The sequence below is a fragment of the Tachyglossus aculeatus genome, chromosome 26, assembly GCF_015852505.1.
Source record: "Tachyglossus aculeatus isolate mTacAcu1 chromosome 26, mTacAcu1.pri, whole genome shotgun sequence".
Taxonomy (NCBI): Eukaryota; Metazoa; Chordata; class Mammalia; order Monotremata; family Tachyglossidae; genus Tachyglossus; species Tachyglossus aculeatus.
This window is the reverse complement of record NC_052091.1, coordinates 12,031,059-12,051,940: the sequence shown is the minus strand read 5'-3', so window position 1 is coordinate 12,051,940 and position 20,882 is coordinate 12,031,059. Positions and strand designations below refer to the sequence as shown.

General features: G+C 46.4%; 1 protein-coding gene across 3 annotated transcripts in view; it reads left to right on the top strand.

Moving 5' to 3' along the window:
- Positions 1-17,741, top strand: part of CIB2 (calcium and integrin binding family member 2) — a 46,209-nt gene extending 28,468 nt beyond the window's left edge. For all 3 annotated transcript variants that reach the window (XM_038767187.1, XM_038767188.1, XM_038767189.1), the window contains 3 exons: positions 8,704-8,851; positions 14,771-14,966; positions 16,648-17,741. In XM_038767187.1, coding sequence (XP_038623115.1) covers positions 8,704-8,851; positions 14,771-14,966; positions 16,648-16,669 — 366 coding nt within the window. In that variant the 3' untranslated portion in view covers positions 16,670-17,741. The remainder of the gene's footprint in view (positions 1-8,703; positions 8,852-14,770; positions 14,967-16,647) is intronic.
- The last annotated feature ends 3,141 nt before the right edge of the window (positions 17,742-20,882 follow it).

The window sequence follows — 20,882 nt, the reverse complement described above, 5'->3', positions numbered from 1 at the left end:
TTGTACTTCCCAAGCGCTTAGTACAGTGCTCTGCACACAGTAAGCGCTCAATAAATACGATTGAATGAATGAATGAAGAAGCTCAGTCTAGAAGGGGGAGACAGACATCGAAGTAAGTAAATAGATTTCAGATCTGTACGTAAGTGCTGTGGGGTTGAGGGTAGTGTCGAAGGGTACAGAGCCAAGTGAATAGGCGATGCAGAAGGGAGGTGAAGTAGGGAAAAAGAGGGCTTAATCCAGGAAGCCCTCTTAGAGGAGCTGGGATTTTAATAAGCTTTGAAGGTGAGGAGAGTGGTGGTCTGGTGTATGTGGAGGAGGAGGGAGTTCCAGGTCAGAGGGAGGATGTGGTGAAGGGGTCAGTGGTGAGATAGATGAGATCGAGATACAGTGAGTAAGTTGGCATTAGGGGAACAAAGTCTGTCTACTGGGTTGTAGTGGGCAGTCAGTGAGGTAAGGTTGGAAGGGGTGAGCCGATGGAGTGTTTTAAAGCCGGTGATAAGGAGTTTCTGTTTGATGTGGAGTTGGGTGGGCAAGCACTGGAAGTTCTCGAGGAGGGGGGAAATATGGACTGAACGTAGTGATCCGGGCAGCAGAATGAACTGCGTACCTGGGTGGGGAAAGACAGGAGGTAGGGAAGACAGCAAGGAGGCTAATGCAATAGTCAAGGCAGGATATAAGTGCTTGGATCGGCGTAATAGCAGTTTGGATGGAGAGGAAAGGGATTTTGCTGATATGTGTAAGATAGAACTGACAGGATTTGGTGATGACTAAATATGTGGGTTGAATGAGAGCACGATTATGATATAGGGAGGGTGGTGGTGTTGTCTACACTGGAGGGAAAGACACAGGGAGGACAGGGTTTGATCCTGACCAGGATTTTCTTGGTTGTTAATCCAGAGTTTGGATGTCTAGTTCACTTTTTAAAAGTCTGATAAAACCCAAGGTAAGGATTTAGGTTCCAGTTTCTCTGAGGAAATTGAACTTTTGCAGCGAGCATTATGAAAAACTGATTTGGAGCTAAATTTATTTCAGTTTATAGGTCTAAAGAAAGACAGACAGTACTGACAAGTATTCTGGAGTCCCCTAGATTTTAGGATGCCATCTCCTACTTTCTCTGAAGGAAGAATGAAATAGATTGTTTATTGTAAAATAAATTGTTTAAGTGAATATTAGACAAAATCATAGTTGATTGCTAACTCTAAAAATATCCTGTTACCTGTTAGGATATGTGATGGGAAAATGGAAAATAAATGGAAAATAAATGGAGCCTATTTAGGTTTATTTCTCATATTACTTTCCAGAGCTATTTTTCTTTCTTAACAGAACGGGACATTGCCTGTTTGAAAATGTAGTGTCAAATGGCGGATTTCACCATTCATCAAGGCAGAGTTCATTTCAGTAGCTTGTGAGATTTTTTTAATGGTAATTAAGTGCTTAATACGTGCCAGGCACTGTATTAAGCACTGGGGTAGATACAAGATCAATGTCAGTGTCCCAAACGGGGCTCCCAATCTTAACCCTCATTTTACAGAAGAGGTAATTGAGAAACAGAGAAGTGAAGAGACTTGCCCAAGGAAACCCAGCAGACAAGTGACGGAGCTACGATTAGAACCCAGGTCCTTCTGACCCCCAGGCCTGTGCTCTATCCACTAGGCAGCACTGCTTCTTTAGGTGCCATTTAATCTAGGTGACAGAAGACATTTGTTCAGCCCCTATAGGCCAGTATCCTGGTATTGACAGCAGGATACCCAAACAGCTGCTGTTTGGTGGGTTGACCCGGAGGGCAGTGTCAGAAGGGAGGGCGAAAGAAGCAGTTTAAAGGATGACCTCCCATCATCATCATCATCATCAATCGTATTTATTGAGCGCTTACTGTGTGCAGAGCACTGTACTAAGCGCTTGGGAAGTACAAGTTGGCAACATATAGAGACAGTCCCTACCCAACAGTGGGCTCACAGTCTAAAAGGGGGAGACAGAGAACAAAACCAAACATACTAACAAAATAAAATAAATAGAATAGATATGTACAGGTAAAATAAATAAATAGAGTAACAAATATGTACAAACATATATACATATGTACAGGTGCTGCGGGGAAGGGAAGGAGGTATGATGGGGGGGTGGAGAGGGGCACGAAGGGGAGAGGAAGGAAGGGGTACTGCCATCCAGCAGTACAGGCGGCAGCAGCAGCCGTTTGACAAGCAACAACAACAACAACAACAGCAGCAGCGGACAGACCAGCCTCACAGGGGGTATTCGGAGGAGGGGTGACGGGGAGACGGTCCTCTAAAGCAGAGCCTTTAGAATATTGTGGTAGCAAGGGGGCAGAATTCAGAGCAGCGACAGGCACTGCAAAAAGTAAATGCAACTGCTCCTCAAAGAACCATCTTTATGGGCGAATCGATCAGTGGTCTTCATTGGGCGCTTCCGTTCATTCATTCAGTCATATTTATTGAGTGCTTATTGTGTGCAGAGCACTGTACTAAGCGCTTGGGAGAGTACAATATAACAGTAAACAGACACATTCCCTCCCCACAATGAATAGGATAAGTGCTTACTCTGTGCAGAGCACTGTACTAAATCCTTGGGAGAGTACATTAGTAAATGGCATGGAAGAGGTTGCTGTTTGTTCATTTATTTTTTTATTTTTTTTAGTCTCATTCCCACACAGGGATTAAATGTCCCTAGCAGTATCCTCATTTTCAAACATGAAGGATAGCTCTGGATTTAATTTTCTGTTTGTCTCTCCACACACACAAACACACACACACACGCACACACACGCTAGCAATGTCAGCTTATAAGCTCCAAGAGTGTAAAGCTGACTCTTATAAAACATATTCCCCTGAGTAATTTTGCTCTCAAAGCCTTTCATCACTGTAGGTCTTAAGATCAAATTAAGCTCTGAATTTCTCAAGAATGAATAAGAACGTTCGGCCCCGTAGGGCCTTTGGCGTCCCATCGTCGCTGCCCGCCTCGGGTCACCGAAGCCCCCCCAGCTCCCACCCGCACTGGGAGCTGACAGATGAACCAGATCGAAAAGGCACTTGGCTAAATTCAATTTGGATGCTATAAGATTAGAAGACTATCTGTCTCACCACCCCCAGGATAAGCCGAAGACAGCATGGTTCACCCTTCTTCAGCTCTCTACGAGCTAGGTAGCTAGCCGGAATGACCCTTGCCATTTCACAGATAATTATGGGCAGGGAACGCTTCTGCCAATTCTGCTGTATTGTACTCTCCCTAGCATGCACTTAGTACACTGCTCTGCACACAGTAAGCTCTCAGTAAATAACGAGCGATTGATTTTTGTCCTCACGCCTTTGAGGTAGTGGGAAGCAGGCACAGCATCCCCATTTAGCAGGAGAGGAAACTGAGGTTAAGTGACTTGTCCAAGGTCACCTGGTAGGCCAGTAGCAGAGCTGGGACTCAATCCCAGGTCTTCTGATTCCCAAACCTCCTTGCTTTCCAGTCGAGCAAACCGATGCTCTTTCTGTATACAGTATAGCCAGAAATGAGGATTAAGTCTCTGAGTTGTGTGTGGGATAGGGACTGTGTCCAGCCCGATTTGCTTGCATCTACCCCAGCGCTTAGAACAGTGCCTGGCACATAGCACTTAATGAATACCACTATTATTATTATTACGATTATTATATCATAGTATAATGAAAAGCAGCATGGGCTAGTGGATAATAATAATAATAACAATAATAATAATGATATTTGTTAAGCGCTTACTGAGTACCAGGCACTGTACTAAGTGCTGGGGTGGATACAAGCGAATCGGGTTGGACACAGTCTTTGTCCCACATGGAGCTCACAGTCACAATCCCCATTTTACAGATGTGGTAACTGAGGCACAGAGAAATGAAGTGACTTGTCAAAGGTCACACAGCAGACAAGTGGCGGAGGCAGGATTAGAACCCATGACCTTCTGACTCCTAGGCCCGTGCTCTATCCACTATGCCATGCTGCAGCATGGGCCTGCGAGTCAGAAGGACCTGGGTTCTAATCCCGGCTCTGTCCCTTGTCGGCTGGGTGACCTTGGGCAAGTCACTTCACTTGTATGTGCCTCAGTTCCCTCATCAGTAAAATGGGGAATAAGATTGAGAGTCCTATGTGGGGCAGGGACTGTGTCCAACCCGATTATCTTGTATCTACCCTAGTGCTTAGAGCGGTGCCTGGCACATAGTAAGCACTTAAAAATACAATAATAATAATTGAAATAATTATTATATCAGTACTTTCCCCACCTCCCTCAGCCTGAGTGTTCCGTGGCCTGGTCCTTACTTGGGCACCTCTCTGGGGTGACAGTTGAAACCAATCATTTTTGTAATTGCTTTATTTATTTGTGCCTTTAGGGCTTCATATTTACACCTGCCATCATTTCATGGGATGCACATCCGCTGAGTGTTACCCAGAAATTGAACAGCTTCAAAGGCCTCAGAGGCATGTTTGGGTACAGAACTTCATGGAGAAATAAGGCAGATCTCACCTTCTAGTCTCCTGGCAGAAAACAAGGCCGAATGAGAAGCAGCATGGCCTAATGGAAAGAGCATGGGCCCTGCTGGGAGTCAGAGGAGCTGGGTTCTAATCCCAGCTCCACCACCTCTGTGTAGTGTGACCTAAAGCAAATCACTTCACTTCTCCGGGCCTCAGTTACCTCATCTGTAAAGTGGAGATTAAGACGGTGAGCCCCTTGTGAGACATGGACTGTGTCCAACATGATTAGCTTGTGTCTACCTCAGGGCTTAGAACAATGCCTGGCACTTAGAAAGTGTTTAACAAGTGCCATTAAAAAACTGAGCCAGGTTGAAAGTGGAATTTACCTTCTGCCTGCAGGCCATGAAGCTGTTGGGGTTAGTGGGACAGAGAGGAGCAGCCCGCCCTCCTGATGAACAGAAGGCTGCTTTGAGAACAAGCCGAAAGGTCACAAGGGGATTAAACCCTTGGAAAGCTCCTCAAAGAATTCCAATCCTCTGTGTCCTCAAGGGACCAAAACCCATACAGCGTGTCATGTTAGCCAAGGCGGAAGTCGAAACAATTTTCTTCTTGCTCCCATCATCTCCTCTCCATTTCCCTTCCTCTCCCCAAACGTTTCTCCTCTGCAGCAATGCAAAAGGACCTTTCAAAGACTCCATTTGTGACGTATCAGGCTTATGAAAATCGATTGCCTATCCCACTCCTTTCTGCCTCCAGTTCAGTCAGCACCCTCCACCCGCGCTGTAATGATGATAGAGCCTCCTGTCATATCCTGCAGATTAAATGTCTGTCTTCCCTGCTAGACTGTGTCGTCCTTGTGGGTGGGGATCTTGTCTGCCAACTCTATTGGACTCTCTCAGTGCTGAGTCCAGCGCTCTGCACGCAGTAAGCTCTCATTAAATACCACTGATGAGCCTCGACTCTGAGACTCCAGGGCTAAGAACTTGTGTGAGGGAACTGATTATATTGTTAGTGGTTTGACCGGGGTCATTCATGCTCTTTCTTGCCTACTAGCCTTTCCTGCCGGGCTAGAGAAGGCAACCACAGACTCCTCCCAAATTACTGCGTACATTCCCTCTAGATTGTAAGCATGCTGTGGGCAGGGAAGTCTGTAACGTTGTGTTGTACTCCCTAGAGAGCTTAGTACAGTGCTCTGCAGACAGTAAGTGCTCAATAAATACCATTGATTGACTGACTGATGGACTAAGCTCTTTGTGGGCAGGGAAAGTGTCTGTTATATTGTACTCTCCAAAGTTCTTAGTACAATGCTTTGCACACAGTAAGCACCCAGTAAATATGAATGGTTGAAGCAGCCTAAGAACAGAAGCTGCTAGTGGACGGAGAACGTATCTATCAACTCTGTTGTACAGCACTCTCCAAGTGCTTAGTACAGTGCTCTGCACAGAGTTAGTGCTCAGTGAATACCACTGATTGATTATGAAGCTCGTTGTGATCAGGGAATGTGTCTACCAACTCTCTTGTACTGTGCTTCCCCAAGCACTTAGTACAGTGCTCTGCACACTGCAAATTCTCAATAAATACCATTAATGGATTGATTCATTGATTCCTCTGCAAAAAGTAAATTTAGTCTGTGAGCCTCATGTGAGACAGAGACCTTGTCCAACCTGATTATCTTGTATCCACCCCAGCACTTAGGATACTGCTTGACACATAGTAAGCATTTAACAAGTACCATTATTATTATTATTTTTGTTGAATGATTGATTTTTAATGGTATTAGTTAAGCGTTTACTATGTGTCAAACACTTTTCTAAGCACTGGGGTGAGTGTAGGTCAGTTAGGTCGACACAGTCCCTGTCCTGCATGGAGCTCACAGTCTAAGTAGGAAGGAGAACAGGATCGAATCCCCATTTTGTAGCCCTTATCCTAACCCTAAACCTAATCCTCATTCCAATCTTTACCCTGACCCTACCTCTCACCCGATCCCAACCCTAAACTTACCATAACCCTAACCTTATAATTAACCGTAATCCTGTTCGTCACCGTAAAACTCATCCTCCCCCAATCAAAATCCAAACCCAACCATTACACTACATTTATAATTCTAACCCTAAACTTTCCCATGACCATCATCCTAACACTACCCCTTTTCCTCACTCTAACCCCCAAAGCAGGACTCCCCAGGAGTCCATCCAGCCCAACACCCTGCCTCTGACCCGGTAACAGACGGTTCTCCCCCTTTTCTTCTGCTGACTTCTGCGTTGCCCGTGTACTTGCATCTTTACCCTTTAAGTGCTTAATATTCACCCCACCCTCATTCTGGGAAGCAGCGTGGCTCAGTGGAAAGAGCAAGGGCTTTGGAGTCAGAGGTCATGGGTTCAAATCCTGACTCTGCCAATTGTCAGCCGTGTGACTTTGGGCAAGTCACTTAACTTCTCTGTGCCTCAGTTCCCTCATCTGTAAGATGGGGATTAAGACTGTGAGCCCCCCGTGGGACAACCTGATCACCTGGTAACCTCCCCACCACTTAGAACAGTGCTTTGCACAGAGTAAGTGCTTAATAAATGCCATTACTATTATTATTATTATGTCACAGCACTTAACGACCATATCCATAATGTATTGAAATGTCCGTCTCCCCCTCTAGACTGTAAGGTCCTTGTGGGCAGGGAGGGTGCCTACAAACTCTGTTGTATTGTCCTCTCCCAAGCACCAAGTGTCGTGCTCTGCCCACAGTAAGCGCTCAATAAATACCATCGGAACGGATGGTGGAACGGAGTCATGGTTGCTGTAGCAGGATGGCAGTCAGAGTACAACTTCCATTTGGACCAGAGGGAGGTGTAGGTTGATTCAGTCAGTCATGGTTCTCGAGCGCTTATTGTTTACAAAGCCCTGTACTAAGCGCTTTGGAGAGTACAATATAATAAAAAAAAGACACATCCCCCACCCACAGCGAGCTTACGGTCTAGAGGTGGCTTGTAGCCACCACGCTGAAAGAGGCAAAGCTAAGTGGCAGGCCCAGATGAAGGATTATAAAGGTCCACCTGCCAAACATTCTCCAGAGAAGGTGGGGCAGCCTCATGACCACTGGGATTTGGGGTGAGTGCCTTCATCCCCTTTCGAGGTGGCTTCTCCATCTGTCTCTCTTCCTCCCTTCAAAACCCTATTGAGAGCTCACCTCCTCCAGGAGGCCTTCCCAGACTGAGCCCCCTTTTCCCTCTCCTCCTCCCCACCCCCCTGCCCTACCTCCTTCCCCTCCCCACAGCACTTGTATATATATTTGTACAGATTTATGACTCTATTTCACTTGTACATATTTACTATTCTATGTATTTTGTTAATGATGTGCATATAGCTTTAATTCTATTTGTTCTGACGATTTTGACACCTGTCTACATGTTTTGTTTTGTTGTCTGTCTCCACCTTCTAGACTGTGAGCCCGTTATTGGGTAAGGACAGTCTCTATATGTTGCCGACTTGTACTTCCCAAGCGCTTAGTACAGTGCTCTGCACACACAGTAAGCACTCAATAAATATGATTGAATGAATGAATGAATCTGTCCTGTGAGATATGGTCTTGCCCCTCCTTGTCTGGCAGTTGTGCAATTTGCCACCAGACTGCCCAAAACCGGGCACTGCAGCCAAGGTGGCCATGGGCACAGCTTGTTGCAGAGAAGCAGCGTGGCCTAGTGGAGAGAGCACGGGCCTGGGAGTGAGAAGGTCATGGGTTCTAATTCCAGCTCCACCACTCTTCTGCTGTGTGATACTGGGAAAGTCACTTCACTTCTCTGGGCCTCAGTTTCGCCATCTGCGGATTGGGGATTAAATACTTGTTCTCCCTCCTATTTATAATGTGAGCCGCATGTGTGACCTGATTATTAGAGAAGCAGCGTGGCTCAGTGGAAAAGAGCACGGACTTTGGAGTCAGAGGTCATGGGTTCAAATCCCGGCTCTGCCAGTTGTCAGCTGTGTGACTTTGGGCAAGTCACTTAACTTCTCTGAGCCTCCTTTACCTCATCTGTAAAATGGGGATTAAGACTGTAAGCCCCCAGTGGGACCACCAATCACCTTGTAACTTCCCCAGTGCTTAGAACAGTGCTTTGCACATAGTAAGCTCTTAATAAATGCCATCATCATTATTATTATTATTATCTTGTATCTTCCCCAATGCTTAGTACAGTCCTTAGCCTATATGGTAAGCGCTTAACAAATACCAAAATGATTATTATTATTTTCCATGACTCCGATGGTCGTTTGCAGGAGAACCCTTTCAAGGAGAGGATCGTAGAGTCTTTCTCTGAAGATGGAGAAGGAAACCTCACCTTTAATGACTTTGTGGACATGTTCTCAGTGCTCTGCGAAACAGCCCCTAGGGAATTGAAAGCAAGCTACGCCTTTAAGATCTACGGTAAGGTCCGGGTTACATGCTACATAAGGGGCCAGTCCATTCGGTCAGTTGCTGTTAAGGAGACGGCCAGTGCCGATCAAGCAGTGTTGTAAAATGACCCTTTCAGAAACCGCTACCCAGACAGGACATTATCCTGCCCACGTGACGAGTATAGCCAACTGGAGTAATATAATCCTGTCATCAGAATTATTTTTTTATAGTATTTGTCAAGCACTTACTATGTGCCAATCACCATTCTCAGCAATGGCGTAGATAATGCTAATTAGGTTGGACGCAGTCCATGCCCCACATGGTGTTCACGGTCTTAATCCCCATTTTACAGATGAAGGAACTGAGGCACAGAGAAATTAATTCACTTGCCCAAGTTCACACAGCGGACTACAATAGGATTAATAGCCGTGATCCCAGTATGGGGTGTACAATGTAGTTGGTAAGACAGATGATTAAATAATTTATTATTAATCATAACAATAATAATAATAATTGTGGCATTTGTTAAGCGCTTACTATATGCCAGGCACTGTACTAAGCGCTGGAGTGGGTACAAGCAACTTAAGATGGACACAGTCCCTGAACCATGTGGGGCTCACACTCTCAATCCCCATTTTACAGTTTAGGTAACTGAGGTACAGAAAAAGTGGAGTGACTCGACCAAAGTCACACAGCAGACAAGTGGCAGAGCCGGGAATAGAACCCATGACCTTCTGATTCCCAGGCCCGGGCTCTGTTCAATCTGCCATGCCGCAGAGGGGTCATAATTGGGAGTCAGAAGACGTGGGTTCTAATCCCGTCTTCGCCACTTGTCTGCTGTGTGATCTTGGGCAAACCACTTAACTTCTCTGTACCTCAGTTACCTAATCTGTAAAATGGGGATTAAGACTGTGAGCTGTACATGGGACCACTTGATTACCTTGTATCTCCCCTTGTGCTTAGAGCAGTGCATGGTACGTCGTAAGTGCCTAACAAATACCATGATGATGATGATTATTATAATTACTAGTATTATTATTATTAGACTGCATGCCCAGCAGCTGTAACATCACATACATCAGGGTGTCCAGTAGCCACGAGGCCACCTCTGGCCACCTTATCAGAAATGCTAAAATGGTGACTGTTTGGGTGTGGAGGAAAGGGTAGAAGAGCTACACTGTAGATTTTCTCTGTCTCCCTTACCTGTCCCCGCTCTCCATTCCATCGGGATGTGTAGGGGTAAAGCCTGAGGGTGGCTTAGATCAGGTATCTCTGGTTTTTCCTAAAGAACCAGTGCTGAATAATCAGTCAATCATATTAATCGAGCACTTACTGTGTGCAGAGCAATGTACCAAGTGCTTGGGAGAATACAATATTACAGAGTTGGTAGGTAAGAGAAGCAGCGTGGCTCAGTGGAAAGAGCCCGGGCTTTGGAGTCAGAGGTCATGGGTTCAAATTCCGGCTCCGCCACTTGTCAGCTGTGTGACTTTGGGCAAGTCACTTCACTTCTCTGGCCTCATCTGTAAAATGGGGATTAAGACTGTGAGCTCCCTTGGGACAACCTGATCACCTTGTAACCTCCCCAGCGCTTAGAACAGTACTTTGCACATAGTAAGTGCTTAATAAATGTTATTATTATTATTATTATTATATGTTCCCTACCCAAAAGAAGCATACAGTCTACTGGGGGATACTGACATTAGTCTAAATAAATAAATTACAGATATGAGCAAAAGTACTGTTGGGCTGAAGGTGGGGTGAATCAAGTTTGTAAGTCCAAGTACAAGGGTGATGTAGAAGGGAGTGGAAGAAGAAATGAGGGCTTAGGCAGGGAAGGCTTCTTGAAGGAGATGTGCTTTAATTAACAAGGCTTTGAAGGTGGGGAGGATATGAAAGGGGAGAATGGTCCGGGCCAGAGGCAGGACTTGGGCGAGGGGTCAGCAGCGAGATAGATGAACGAGATGGAGGCACACAGGTTGTAGGTTGGTGTTAGAGGAGTGAAGAGCGCAGGCTGGTTAGTAGTAAGAAATCAAAACCTCACCACCCCAGAATTAACTGTAAATTGGAGTATCCCTTTAGTAGAAGGCAGAATCTTAACTTTGTCCATTCTTATTGAACTCCCTCCCATCTGTGTGTTTAGCTTGTCTGCTGTGTGGCCTTGGGCAAGTCACTTCACTTCTCTGGGCCTCAGTTCCCTCTCTGTAAAACGGGGATTAAGGCCGTGAGTCCCATGTGGGACAGGACTGTCCGACCTGATTTGCTTGTATCTACCCCTGCGCTGAGCACAGTGCCTGGCACGTAGTATGCGGTTAACAAATAACATGATTATTATGGAAAGCCCTCGTTTGGGTTTTAAGAGTGAGGAGAACTGTTGGGGACATGTTTGTGCCATTGGTTCAGTAGAGGGCAGCCTGTCCATGCGGTGAGGACTCGTCAGGTCCCGTGCCGGCCCAGCTTTCTTCTGTCCAGGTTCAGGCCCTGGCTTCCATCAGAGCCAGGGATGCAGGGGTGGTCTGCCCAGTCAGCTACGACGACCAGTGCTGGCAGCAGTTAAAACAGCAGTCGGTTAATTTCCCCAGAAAACAACTTCCTTGCGCTGCCCTTGCTGAGCTCCTTTCAAGTGCTTGGGCCCGCCAGGGATGGCTTGGAATCCTTCAGGCAAGGAAAGGTGGGTCAGAAATTGGGGGGCCGGTGGTTCATTCTGCAGTGGGAAAGGGAAGAATGCAACGGAGTTATTCTGCAAAAATAGCCGGAGGGAAAACCTCCTGACTGACTAAGGGCAGCAAGGTTCCTGGGGGCCTTTGATAGATCTTGATTAGTGTCGTTTCTTTGCGAAATTAGGTTAAAACACAAGCATTGCACCAGTTTACCCGGCCAGAGGAGGATTTTCAGCACACGGAACAGTGTAACTAACTGATTCTTCAAGTTCAAAGCACAAATATAGAGCAGCCTTAAGTTCATCGTGCGCAGGGAACGAGTCTCCCAACTCTGTTATATTGTACTCTCCCCATCATCATCATCATCAATCGTATTTATTGAGCGCTTACTATGTGCAGAGCACTGTACTAAGCGCTTGGGAAGTACAAATTGGCAACATATAGAGACAGTCCCTACCCAACAGTGGGCTCACAGTCTAAAAGGGGGAGACAGAGACCAAACATACTAACAAAATAAAATAAATAGAATATATATGTACAAATAAATTAAATAAATAAATAGAGTAAAAAAATATGTACAAACATATATACATATATACAGGTGCTGTGGGGAAGGGAGGGAGGTAAGATGGGGGGATGGAGAGGGGGACGAGGGGGAGAGGAAGGAAGGGGCTCAGTCTGGGAAGGCCTCCTGTAGGAGGTGAGCTCTCAGCAGGGCCTTGAAGGGAGGAAGAGAGCTAGCTTGGCGGATGGCGCTCAGTAAATACGATTGATTGTTCAAGATGGGAAAGGGGACGTTTTGGGGGGCACCGGAGAGGGCACAGGCTGCATTCCCTGGTCGGGATTGCCGTGAACCAGAGCTCCCCGGAGCGAGCCAGGCTCTGCTGGGGCTTGGACCCCTTCCCAGCACAGTTGAAAAAAGGAAAAGGATAATCTCCCCACAGAGGGACATCTGGTCTCTCAAACATCATTGCCCAACCTCACATTTTCCTGAGGATAGGCGTTCCCATCAGCACATTAGCTGAGCGGTGACGTTCAACAGAACGATACTTTCCGGATTGCCAGACAGAACGCTGGTCCGCTGGGGTAGGGGCTAGGACTGCGTGGGGAGGTGGGAAACTGCCAGGCCACAGGCTGATGGTAGAGTTAATCCATCCATCCATCAATCAATTAATCGTATTTATTGAGTGATGACTGTGTGCAGAGCACTGTACTAAGCGCTTGGGAGAGTGCAGTATAACACAGTTGGTAGATACATTCCCTGTCGTTATTAAGCTTAAGGTCTAGACAGGGAAGCAGACTTTAATATAAATAAATAAATTACATATATGGGCATAAGTACTGAGGGGCTGAAGGAGGAGTAAATAAAAGGAGTAAATCCAAGTGTGACGATGCCGCAGCAGGGAGTGGGAGAAGAGGAAATGAGGGCTAGTCAGAGAAGGCCTCTTGGAGGAGATGGGCCTTCAAAGAAGACTTTGAAGGGGAGAAGAGTATTTGGTATGGATTTGCTAAGTGTCTTGTTGGCAGACAGTTGAAGCCAAATCGGTTTACTCACCGACAGGTTGGTGGGTGTAACAGGGCCCGCTCCTCAGTCCCGCCTACCCCTTCTGACAGATTACTGTGAATGGCTCGATCCGTGCTTGGATTCCGCTAGCTTCAGTGTTTAGGCTGAACCTCAAGGCTCTGGCAGTCTGACAGATTGTTCATCACAACTCTAGACTGTAAGCTCTTCTCTAGACTGTAAAATCCTTGTTGGCAGGGAATATTTCTACCAACTCTGTATTTTGTTGTTGTTGTTTGGCCTTTTTTTAGTGGTATTTTGTTTAGCACTTACTATGTGTAAACGCTGAGGCAGATACATGATCAGGTTGGATACAGGCCTTGCCCCACATGAGGCTCACATTGTTAATCCCCATTTTACAGCTGAGGTAACTGAGGCCCGGAGAAGTGAAGTGACTTGTCCAAGGCCACACAGCAGACTAGTAGTGGGTCCAGGGTTAGAATCCAAGTCTTTCTGACTCCCAAGCCTGTGCTCTAGCCACTAGGCCACGCTGCTTCTGCTCTATTGTACTCTCATTCAGTCGTATTTATTGAGTGCTTATTGTGTGCAAAGTTGAGTCACCTGCACTGGGCAGCAGCGGCATGGGAAAGAGTCAAAGGTGGTTGATCCAAGTGATCAAAACGATCAAAGATAATGGCAGAGACTCAAGTTTTTACCATGCAGAAGAAGGCAATGGTAAACCACTTCTGTAGCTTTACCAAGAAAACTTTATGGATATACATACCAGAACGACTTTGACAGAAGAGGGGGTGTCGGAAATGACTCAACGACATTTAAAGAACTGTATGCAAAGCACTGTAATAAGCTTACAGGCACTTAGTAAAGTGGTCAGTACACAGTAAGCACTCCTCAAATACAACTGATTGATTGATTGATTGAAATAATAACAATGAAAGAGGTTCAAATAACCTCTTGCACTTGGGAGGAACCATCCTTCCCCAGAACTCTTAAGTGATTTCTCAGGACTGTTGCCCACAACCAAGATACAATGCTAGAGTGAACTGCTGTCTGTTGTGTGACCTTGAGCAAGTCACTTCACTTCTCTGTGCCTCAGTTACCTCATCTGTAAAATGGGGATTAAGACTGTGAGCCCCACATGGGGCAAGGACTGTGTCCAACCTGATTATCTTGTATCTACTCCAGTGCTTAGTACAGTGCCTGGCACATAGTAAGTGCTTAACAAATACCACAGAAAAGTACCCTTGTAATGGGTCATCTTCATAGTAGTGGTGCACGAAAAAGGGTCTGATCTTTCATTACAACAGATAGTTATCTTTGAATGCACTGTGCCCCACAGTCCTCTCTCTCCATATATTCAGTAATTTGTGGGCAGTGATCATGACTTCTGTAGTGCTCTTCCAAATGCTTAGTACAGTTCTTTGTACACGGGAGACACTCAGTAAACATCATTGACTGATTCTCCAGACCAGATCTGTCAGAGAGATTCTGTCTCCTGCTGAAAATAGTGGCAGGTCCTCCGCAGGTATAATCTTAGCTTTCAGCTTAGTTCCAACTCCCACATCGGGCCACCATCCTCCTCTGGCTGAAATTATCCCCTGGCTCCATGCATTCTCCAGTCCCCAGCATTGTTTGGGGGTGGTGGTGTGGGGGGATTGTGTGTGTGTGTGTCTGTCTGTCTGTCTGTCTGTCTGTCTGTCTGTCTGTCGCGGGTGGCGTTGGGAGTAGAGTTCCCAAACCCTCTCCGGCTCATCTCTGTCCTTCCTCGTGTAGATTTTAACACTGACAACTTCATCTGCAAGTCCGACCTGGAGAACACCCTGAGCAGGCTGACCAAGTCCGAGCTGGACGAGGAGGAGGTGGTGCTAGTGTGTGAGAAGGTGATCGAAGAGGCTGATCTGGATGGAGACGGGAAACTCAATTACGCGGATTTTGAAGATATGATTTCCAAAGCTCCCGACTTTCTCAGGTACAATACGGCCATTGATCCTGGGCAGGTAGGCTCTCTTTTCCCTGCAGGACTTTCCTTTAACCCTAACCCCTCCCCTTGGCTGGGCTGCTATATTCAGTGGGTAAACTGAGTCTTTGCCTGGGGTCCACTGCCAAAAGCGGTTCAATGGCCATGCTCAGGAGGTCTCCCAGGCTTTCCTTCCCTCCGCCCCATCATCCTCCCTGTCTAATAATAATAATGGTACTTGTTAAGCCCTTACTATGTGCCATGTACTGTTCTAAGCTCTGACGTAGATACAAAGTAATCAGGTCGGACAGAGTCCCTGTCCCACATGAGGCCCACAGCCTAAGTAGGGGGGAGAAGGATTTAATCCCCATTTTACAGATGAGTTGACTGAGGCACAGAGAAGCCCAAGTTCACACAGCAGACATATGGCAGAGCTGGGATTGGAATCCAGGTCCTCTGACTCCCAGGCTCAGTCTCTTTCCACTAAGCCACAGCGCTTCTCCAACCGAAACAACTCCAGGGGTTCTAGAGCTAGAGGGCATGTGCACTTTGGAGAAAGTGGAGAGTGGAAAGTGGAGAGAGTGGACTTTGACCTGAGGGCTTCCAGGTGTTCAGGACCTACCAAGGCCTTGACCTGGCCCTGCCCCTTGGTTCTAAACAGCCTAAGGATCAATAAAAATGATGTCAGCTAAGGACTAAGATGGAGGAAGAGCGGCCTTGAGCAGAGTAGCCTTCCCAAACAAGAGAGTCAGAGGTGATAACAAATTCTGGAAATGAAATGCTCTGACTTAGCAAAAGTTCCTCTAGAAACTTCCACAGCTGAAAGCTGAGCTAGAGTTCCTGTATTTTAGAGTGGTTCTGGAGGCATCGTAGCCTAGTGTAAAGAACACCAGGCTGGACATCATGAGACTTGGGTCCTAGTTTTGGCTCTGCTCCAGCCTGCTGTGTAGCCTTGGGTCAGTCACTTTTTTTTTCAAGTTATTTTTTAAGCGATTACTATGTGTCCAATACTGTTCTAAGCACTGGGTTAGGTTCACGTTCATTAGGTCGGACACAGTCCCTGTCCCACATGGAGCTCACAGTCTAAGTAGGAGGGCGAACAGGTATCTCCATTTTACAGCTGAGGAAACTGAGGCACAGAGAAAATAAGCGACTTGCCCAAGGTCATATGGCAAGCAGTTGGCAGAGCTGGCATTAAAACCCAGGTCCGTGCTCTGTCCAGTAAACCGTTTTATTACTGTCTAGACTGTAAGCCTGTTGTGGGCAGGGAATGTGTCTGTTTATTGTAATATTGTACCCTCCCAAGTGCTTAGTATAGTTCTTTGCGCACAGTAAGCACTCAATAAATACGATTGAATGAATGAACGGATGCTGCTTCCTCAACCTTTCTGGTCCTCAGTTTTCTCCTCTGTAAAGTGGGGATAACAACGCCTGCCTCTCCCAACCTCATAAGGATGTGGTGAGGATAAAATGAGATCATTGGTGTGAAAGGGCTTTAGAAAAATGAAAGCCCTATAAGTAAAGGAGCTACTGCTCCCAGGTTTGCCAGCTTTGAGGGGGGGGCTTTCTGAGACGCAGCATAGTCCACCCCCGTCAGTTAGGCACCAGAGGCCCAGGTCGAGAGTTGAATCTGAGGTCTGGGAGGGGCCGCCCTTGGTTCTTACATCGGCTCTCTCCCCGGTTTTCTTTTCAGCACTTTCCACATCAGAATCTGACATCCATCCCCGGGTATTCCAGCTAGCGGAGAGTCAGGCTCAACCCTGCAGGCCTGCATTTCGGGCCCTAAGGGGGCTGAAGGGCTCCCAGCTTCAGGCAGCACAGACTGGGTGTGTCCTCTACAGCCTCGCCCGCACAAGCTGACACCCGGCCAGCAGCAACTTCGGATCCCTCGGGTTTTCATTCCAATGTGGCTCCCTGGGGCCTTTTGGATAAGAAGGGAATTGGATTTTTTTCTCTTTGACTTGCAGAAGACAGGCATGTTTCCTGCTCTTTTTAAACCTAGGAAAACTGAATGTAATCCTTTCAGCAAAAAAAAGAACAAACCCAAAAAAAACACAGCCTGGAAGAAGCTGAACTCTGCTGAATCTTGGAGCAAAAGCATGGGCCTTAAGAGAGGAAGATTTGAGGGGCCGGTCTCTGAAGGTGACTCTGTGGTCTAGGTGTGTGTGTGTGTGTGTCTCTCTGTCTCTCAGATGCACAGAAACCCACTCACTAACCCCTTGAAGTCCCCGAGGACAGCCGGGTCTCAGCCAGGCAGATAGTTTGGGTTGGTTCGTCTGTATCCTTGCGGCTCCTGACCTGTTTGCCTTCCCGCCAACTCATGTGTGTCCAGCTCAGCCCTCTCGGTTCCGGACTTGAAACTAGGTCTCCAGGTCTGTCTCTCTCCAAGGGAATTCCCGGCCCAGCTCAGACCTCCCCACCTGAGAAGGTTGGACTGTAGAAACTGAAGAAGAAAAATGATGGTGGAGGGTGACCGGTTTTAGGTCCCCCATGAGAATCCCAAGAAGCACAGCATCAGGATCAAGGGCAAAAAACCCCCCCAAAAGACATTGTTTTTAACCAGCTATGCAATTTTTCTCACAAAATGCTTGAATGTATCTCTGTACATCTCCCTTCCCTAAAAATGGGACAGAATTTCCACTTCCAACGCAGCCCTGAGTCAGTTAGGGATCACGCAGACAGACACACTTTTACAATTGTCGTTAGAAGGGCTGTCGTCCCTGTTGCTTCTGTATCATTACCCTTCACCCCTGCTCCTCCTTGGATTAAATGTTTCAACTGATTGGATGATGACTGAAGGCTTGGAGTGTGTTCCTCTGACCAGTCTCTCGTCTCCTCTCCCTCACCTCACCTCTCCTCTCCTGTCTTCTCCTCTCCATCTTCCTCACCTCTCCTCTCCTCACTTCTCCTCACCTTACCTCTCCCTCTCGTCTCCTCACCTCACTTCTTCTTTTCTCACCTCTCCTCTCCTCTTGTTGATCTGGGTGCCCTCCCCCTCTCCCGGAACTCGGCTCGAGTGATTGACACCACTGTCGGCCAGTTTGTTTGGACTAACTGCCTAAGGGAGAGAGCGGGATTGACCTTGGCATCTGGGAAATCAGGAATGGCATCTGAAAGAGGTGAGTGAGGACTGCCCTTAGGTCTTGGCAAGTTTCGGTTCCATATGCCTAGAGGTTTGGGCCTCCGGAAAGTCAATCGATCAGTTGTATTTATTGAGCTCTTACTGTGTGCAGAGCACTGTAATAAGCCCTTGGAAGAGTACACAATAACAGAGTCGGTAGATACGTTCCCTGCCTACAATGAGCTTACAGTCTATTATGGGCCAAGTACTGTACTAACCACGGGGGTAGATGCAATATAAACTGATGAGACTTGGGCTTTATATCACATGCCCCCTCCTTCCTCTCCCCCTCCTCCCCATCCCCAACCCCCCCGCCTTACCTCCTTCCCCTCCCCACAGCACCTGTATATATGTACATATGTATATATGTTTGTACATACTTATTACTCTATTTTACTTGTACATATTTATTCTATTTATTTTATTTTGTTAATATGTTTTGTTTTGTTGTCTGTCTCCCCCTTCTAGACTGTGAGCCCGCTGTTGGGTAGGGACCGTCTCTATATGTTGCCAACTTGTACTTCCCAAGCGCTTAGTACGGTGCTCTGCACACAGTAAGTGCTCAATAAATATGATTGAATGAATGAATGAATGAGCATGGGGCTCCCAATCCAAGTAGGAGGGAGAACAGCGAGCTTAGAGTCTAAAGGGGGAGTCAGATGTTAATAAAAATAAATAAATTACAGTCATAAAAAGGCGGCATTCAGAGAAAAGAGGGTTTACATAACTGCAGTTTGGGAAGCAGTCATCATGACTGCTACCTACCCAAAGAGCTAGTTTCTTAGAAGAGCTGCAGCAGTGGCCTAGGTCTTTTAGCGTCTTCCTTGCTCTCCGTTATGTAAAGAGGAAAGTAGTTGACTTTCTCTCTGACTTATCCAAGTGCTGCCCACACTCTTCAAAATGTCTCCCCTGTGATTTTCTTCAGTGTCAGTTAGAATTTATAGGACAGCTATAAGTCTCCAAGGCTGAGTACTATTCAGAAACATAGCCTCTTGCCCAATTCATTGATTATAGTATGGGAGAAACACTAGTTTGGTGGAATGACACGGAGTTTTTTAGGAAAAAAAAATACGTACACTTATTCCAGTGTGGCCATATTACATAGCATCACCTGTTCATGTTCCTGTTTCATGTTTTATCTGTGTAAAATTATGGTTCCTGACCTTTTCGAGATCAAGATGCTGTAGACAAAATCCATAGCATTCAGGCTCCGTACGCATTTCCCCCAGGGAATGGATATAAACTAGGATGGTGCTAACTGGTTGACAGTCCCAGCAGGAGCCACAAGGTGACAGACCCACAATATTCCATCTCAGTTATCTGAGATTTTATGCCCTGCTCCGCTGGCTAATTTGCACATTTTCCCTCGGACGATTCTTCTCCCTGCATTTATATTTCACGCTTGAGACCTACTGAAACCCTATTCTTCTGATCCAGTGGTTCAACTTTTAGTCCTTCTGCCAGCTGTTGTCTTAGGAATTGTCAATCGATCATATTTATTGAGCACTTAGGTGCAGAGCACTGTACTAAGCACTTGGGAGAGCATAATACAATAAAATTAATAATGAATAATAATGATGGTATTTGTTAAGCACTTACTATGTGCCAGGCACTGTTCTAAGAGCTGGGGTAGATACAAGATAACTGGGGTTGGACACAGTCCCTGTCCCACATGGGGCCCACAGTCATAATCCCCATTTTACAGATGTGGAAACTGAGGCCCAGTGAAGTGACTTGCCCAAGGTCACACAACAGACAAATGGCGGGGCTGGGATTAGAACCCATGACCTTCCGACTCCCAGAGTTGCCCACAACGATCTGAAAATCCTTGTCTTCAACAAACAGCTCCCCCTGCTCCTGCCCCTATATCCCCACCAAGTCCAACAGAATTAGTAGACACATTCCCTGCCCATATCGAGCTTACAGTCTAGAGGACTGTCAGATGATATTTCCGCAGAGTATAAGCTCCTTGTGGACATGAGATGTGTCGCTTTGCTATTTGGAGCTTCCCAAGCACTTCTAAGTACCGTGCATTGGACCCAGTGGGCATAAAATAAATATTACTACTACTACTACCATTCTGCTCAACTATGCAAAGTTTTTCAATCGTTTTTATTCCAATTTAGCAATTGAATTCAATTTCCGACAGAGAGAGAAACCCCGTTGATTTTCAAATTCAATACCTAGGAAAAAATGGCCATTATCTGTGTGATTGATTTCTTGCATCTTGGCAGGCAAATAATTAGCTTGAAATATTTGGTTTAAAAAGCCCCTTCCCGACTACCCCTGAACACTTAATTAGCTTAGGAATCAGGCCAGAATAATTAGGAGGAGAAATTTTCTCTGGAATTCTGACGTTCCATGTTCATTGCCAGCAACGGGTTTGAGCTGCCAGTCTTCTCCGTGTCCCTGGGGGAGAGTTTCCCAGGGAGGGATCGGAGTTGATCAGCGAGGTGGGTGTAGAGCAGGAACCCCCTTAGACTTAGAGTCCACTCTTCTAGACTGTGAGCCCACTGTTGGGTAGGGACTGTCTCTATATGTTGCCAACTTGTACTTCCCAAGCGCTTAGTACAGTGCTCTGCAAACAGTAAGCACTCAATAAATGCGATTGATTGATAGAGTGCACTAAGTGCAGCAGCCTAGATCCCTGGGCACACACCTCAACAATTAATCAATCATTCATATTGAGCACTTGATGTTTGCAGAGCATTGTACTAAATATCTGGGGGGAATACAGAATAAGAGAGTTGATAGGTTCCCTGCTCACAACGAGCATACAGTTTAGAGAGCTAGAGAGACCTTAAAGT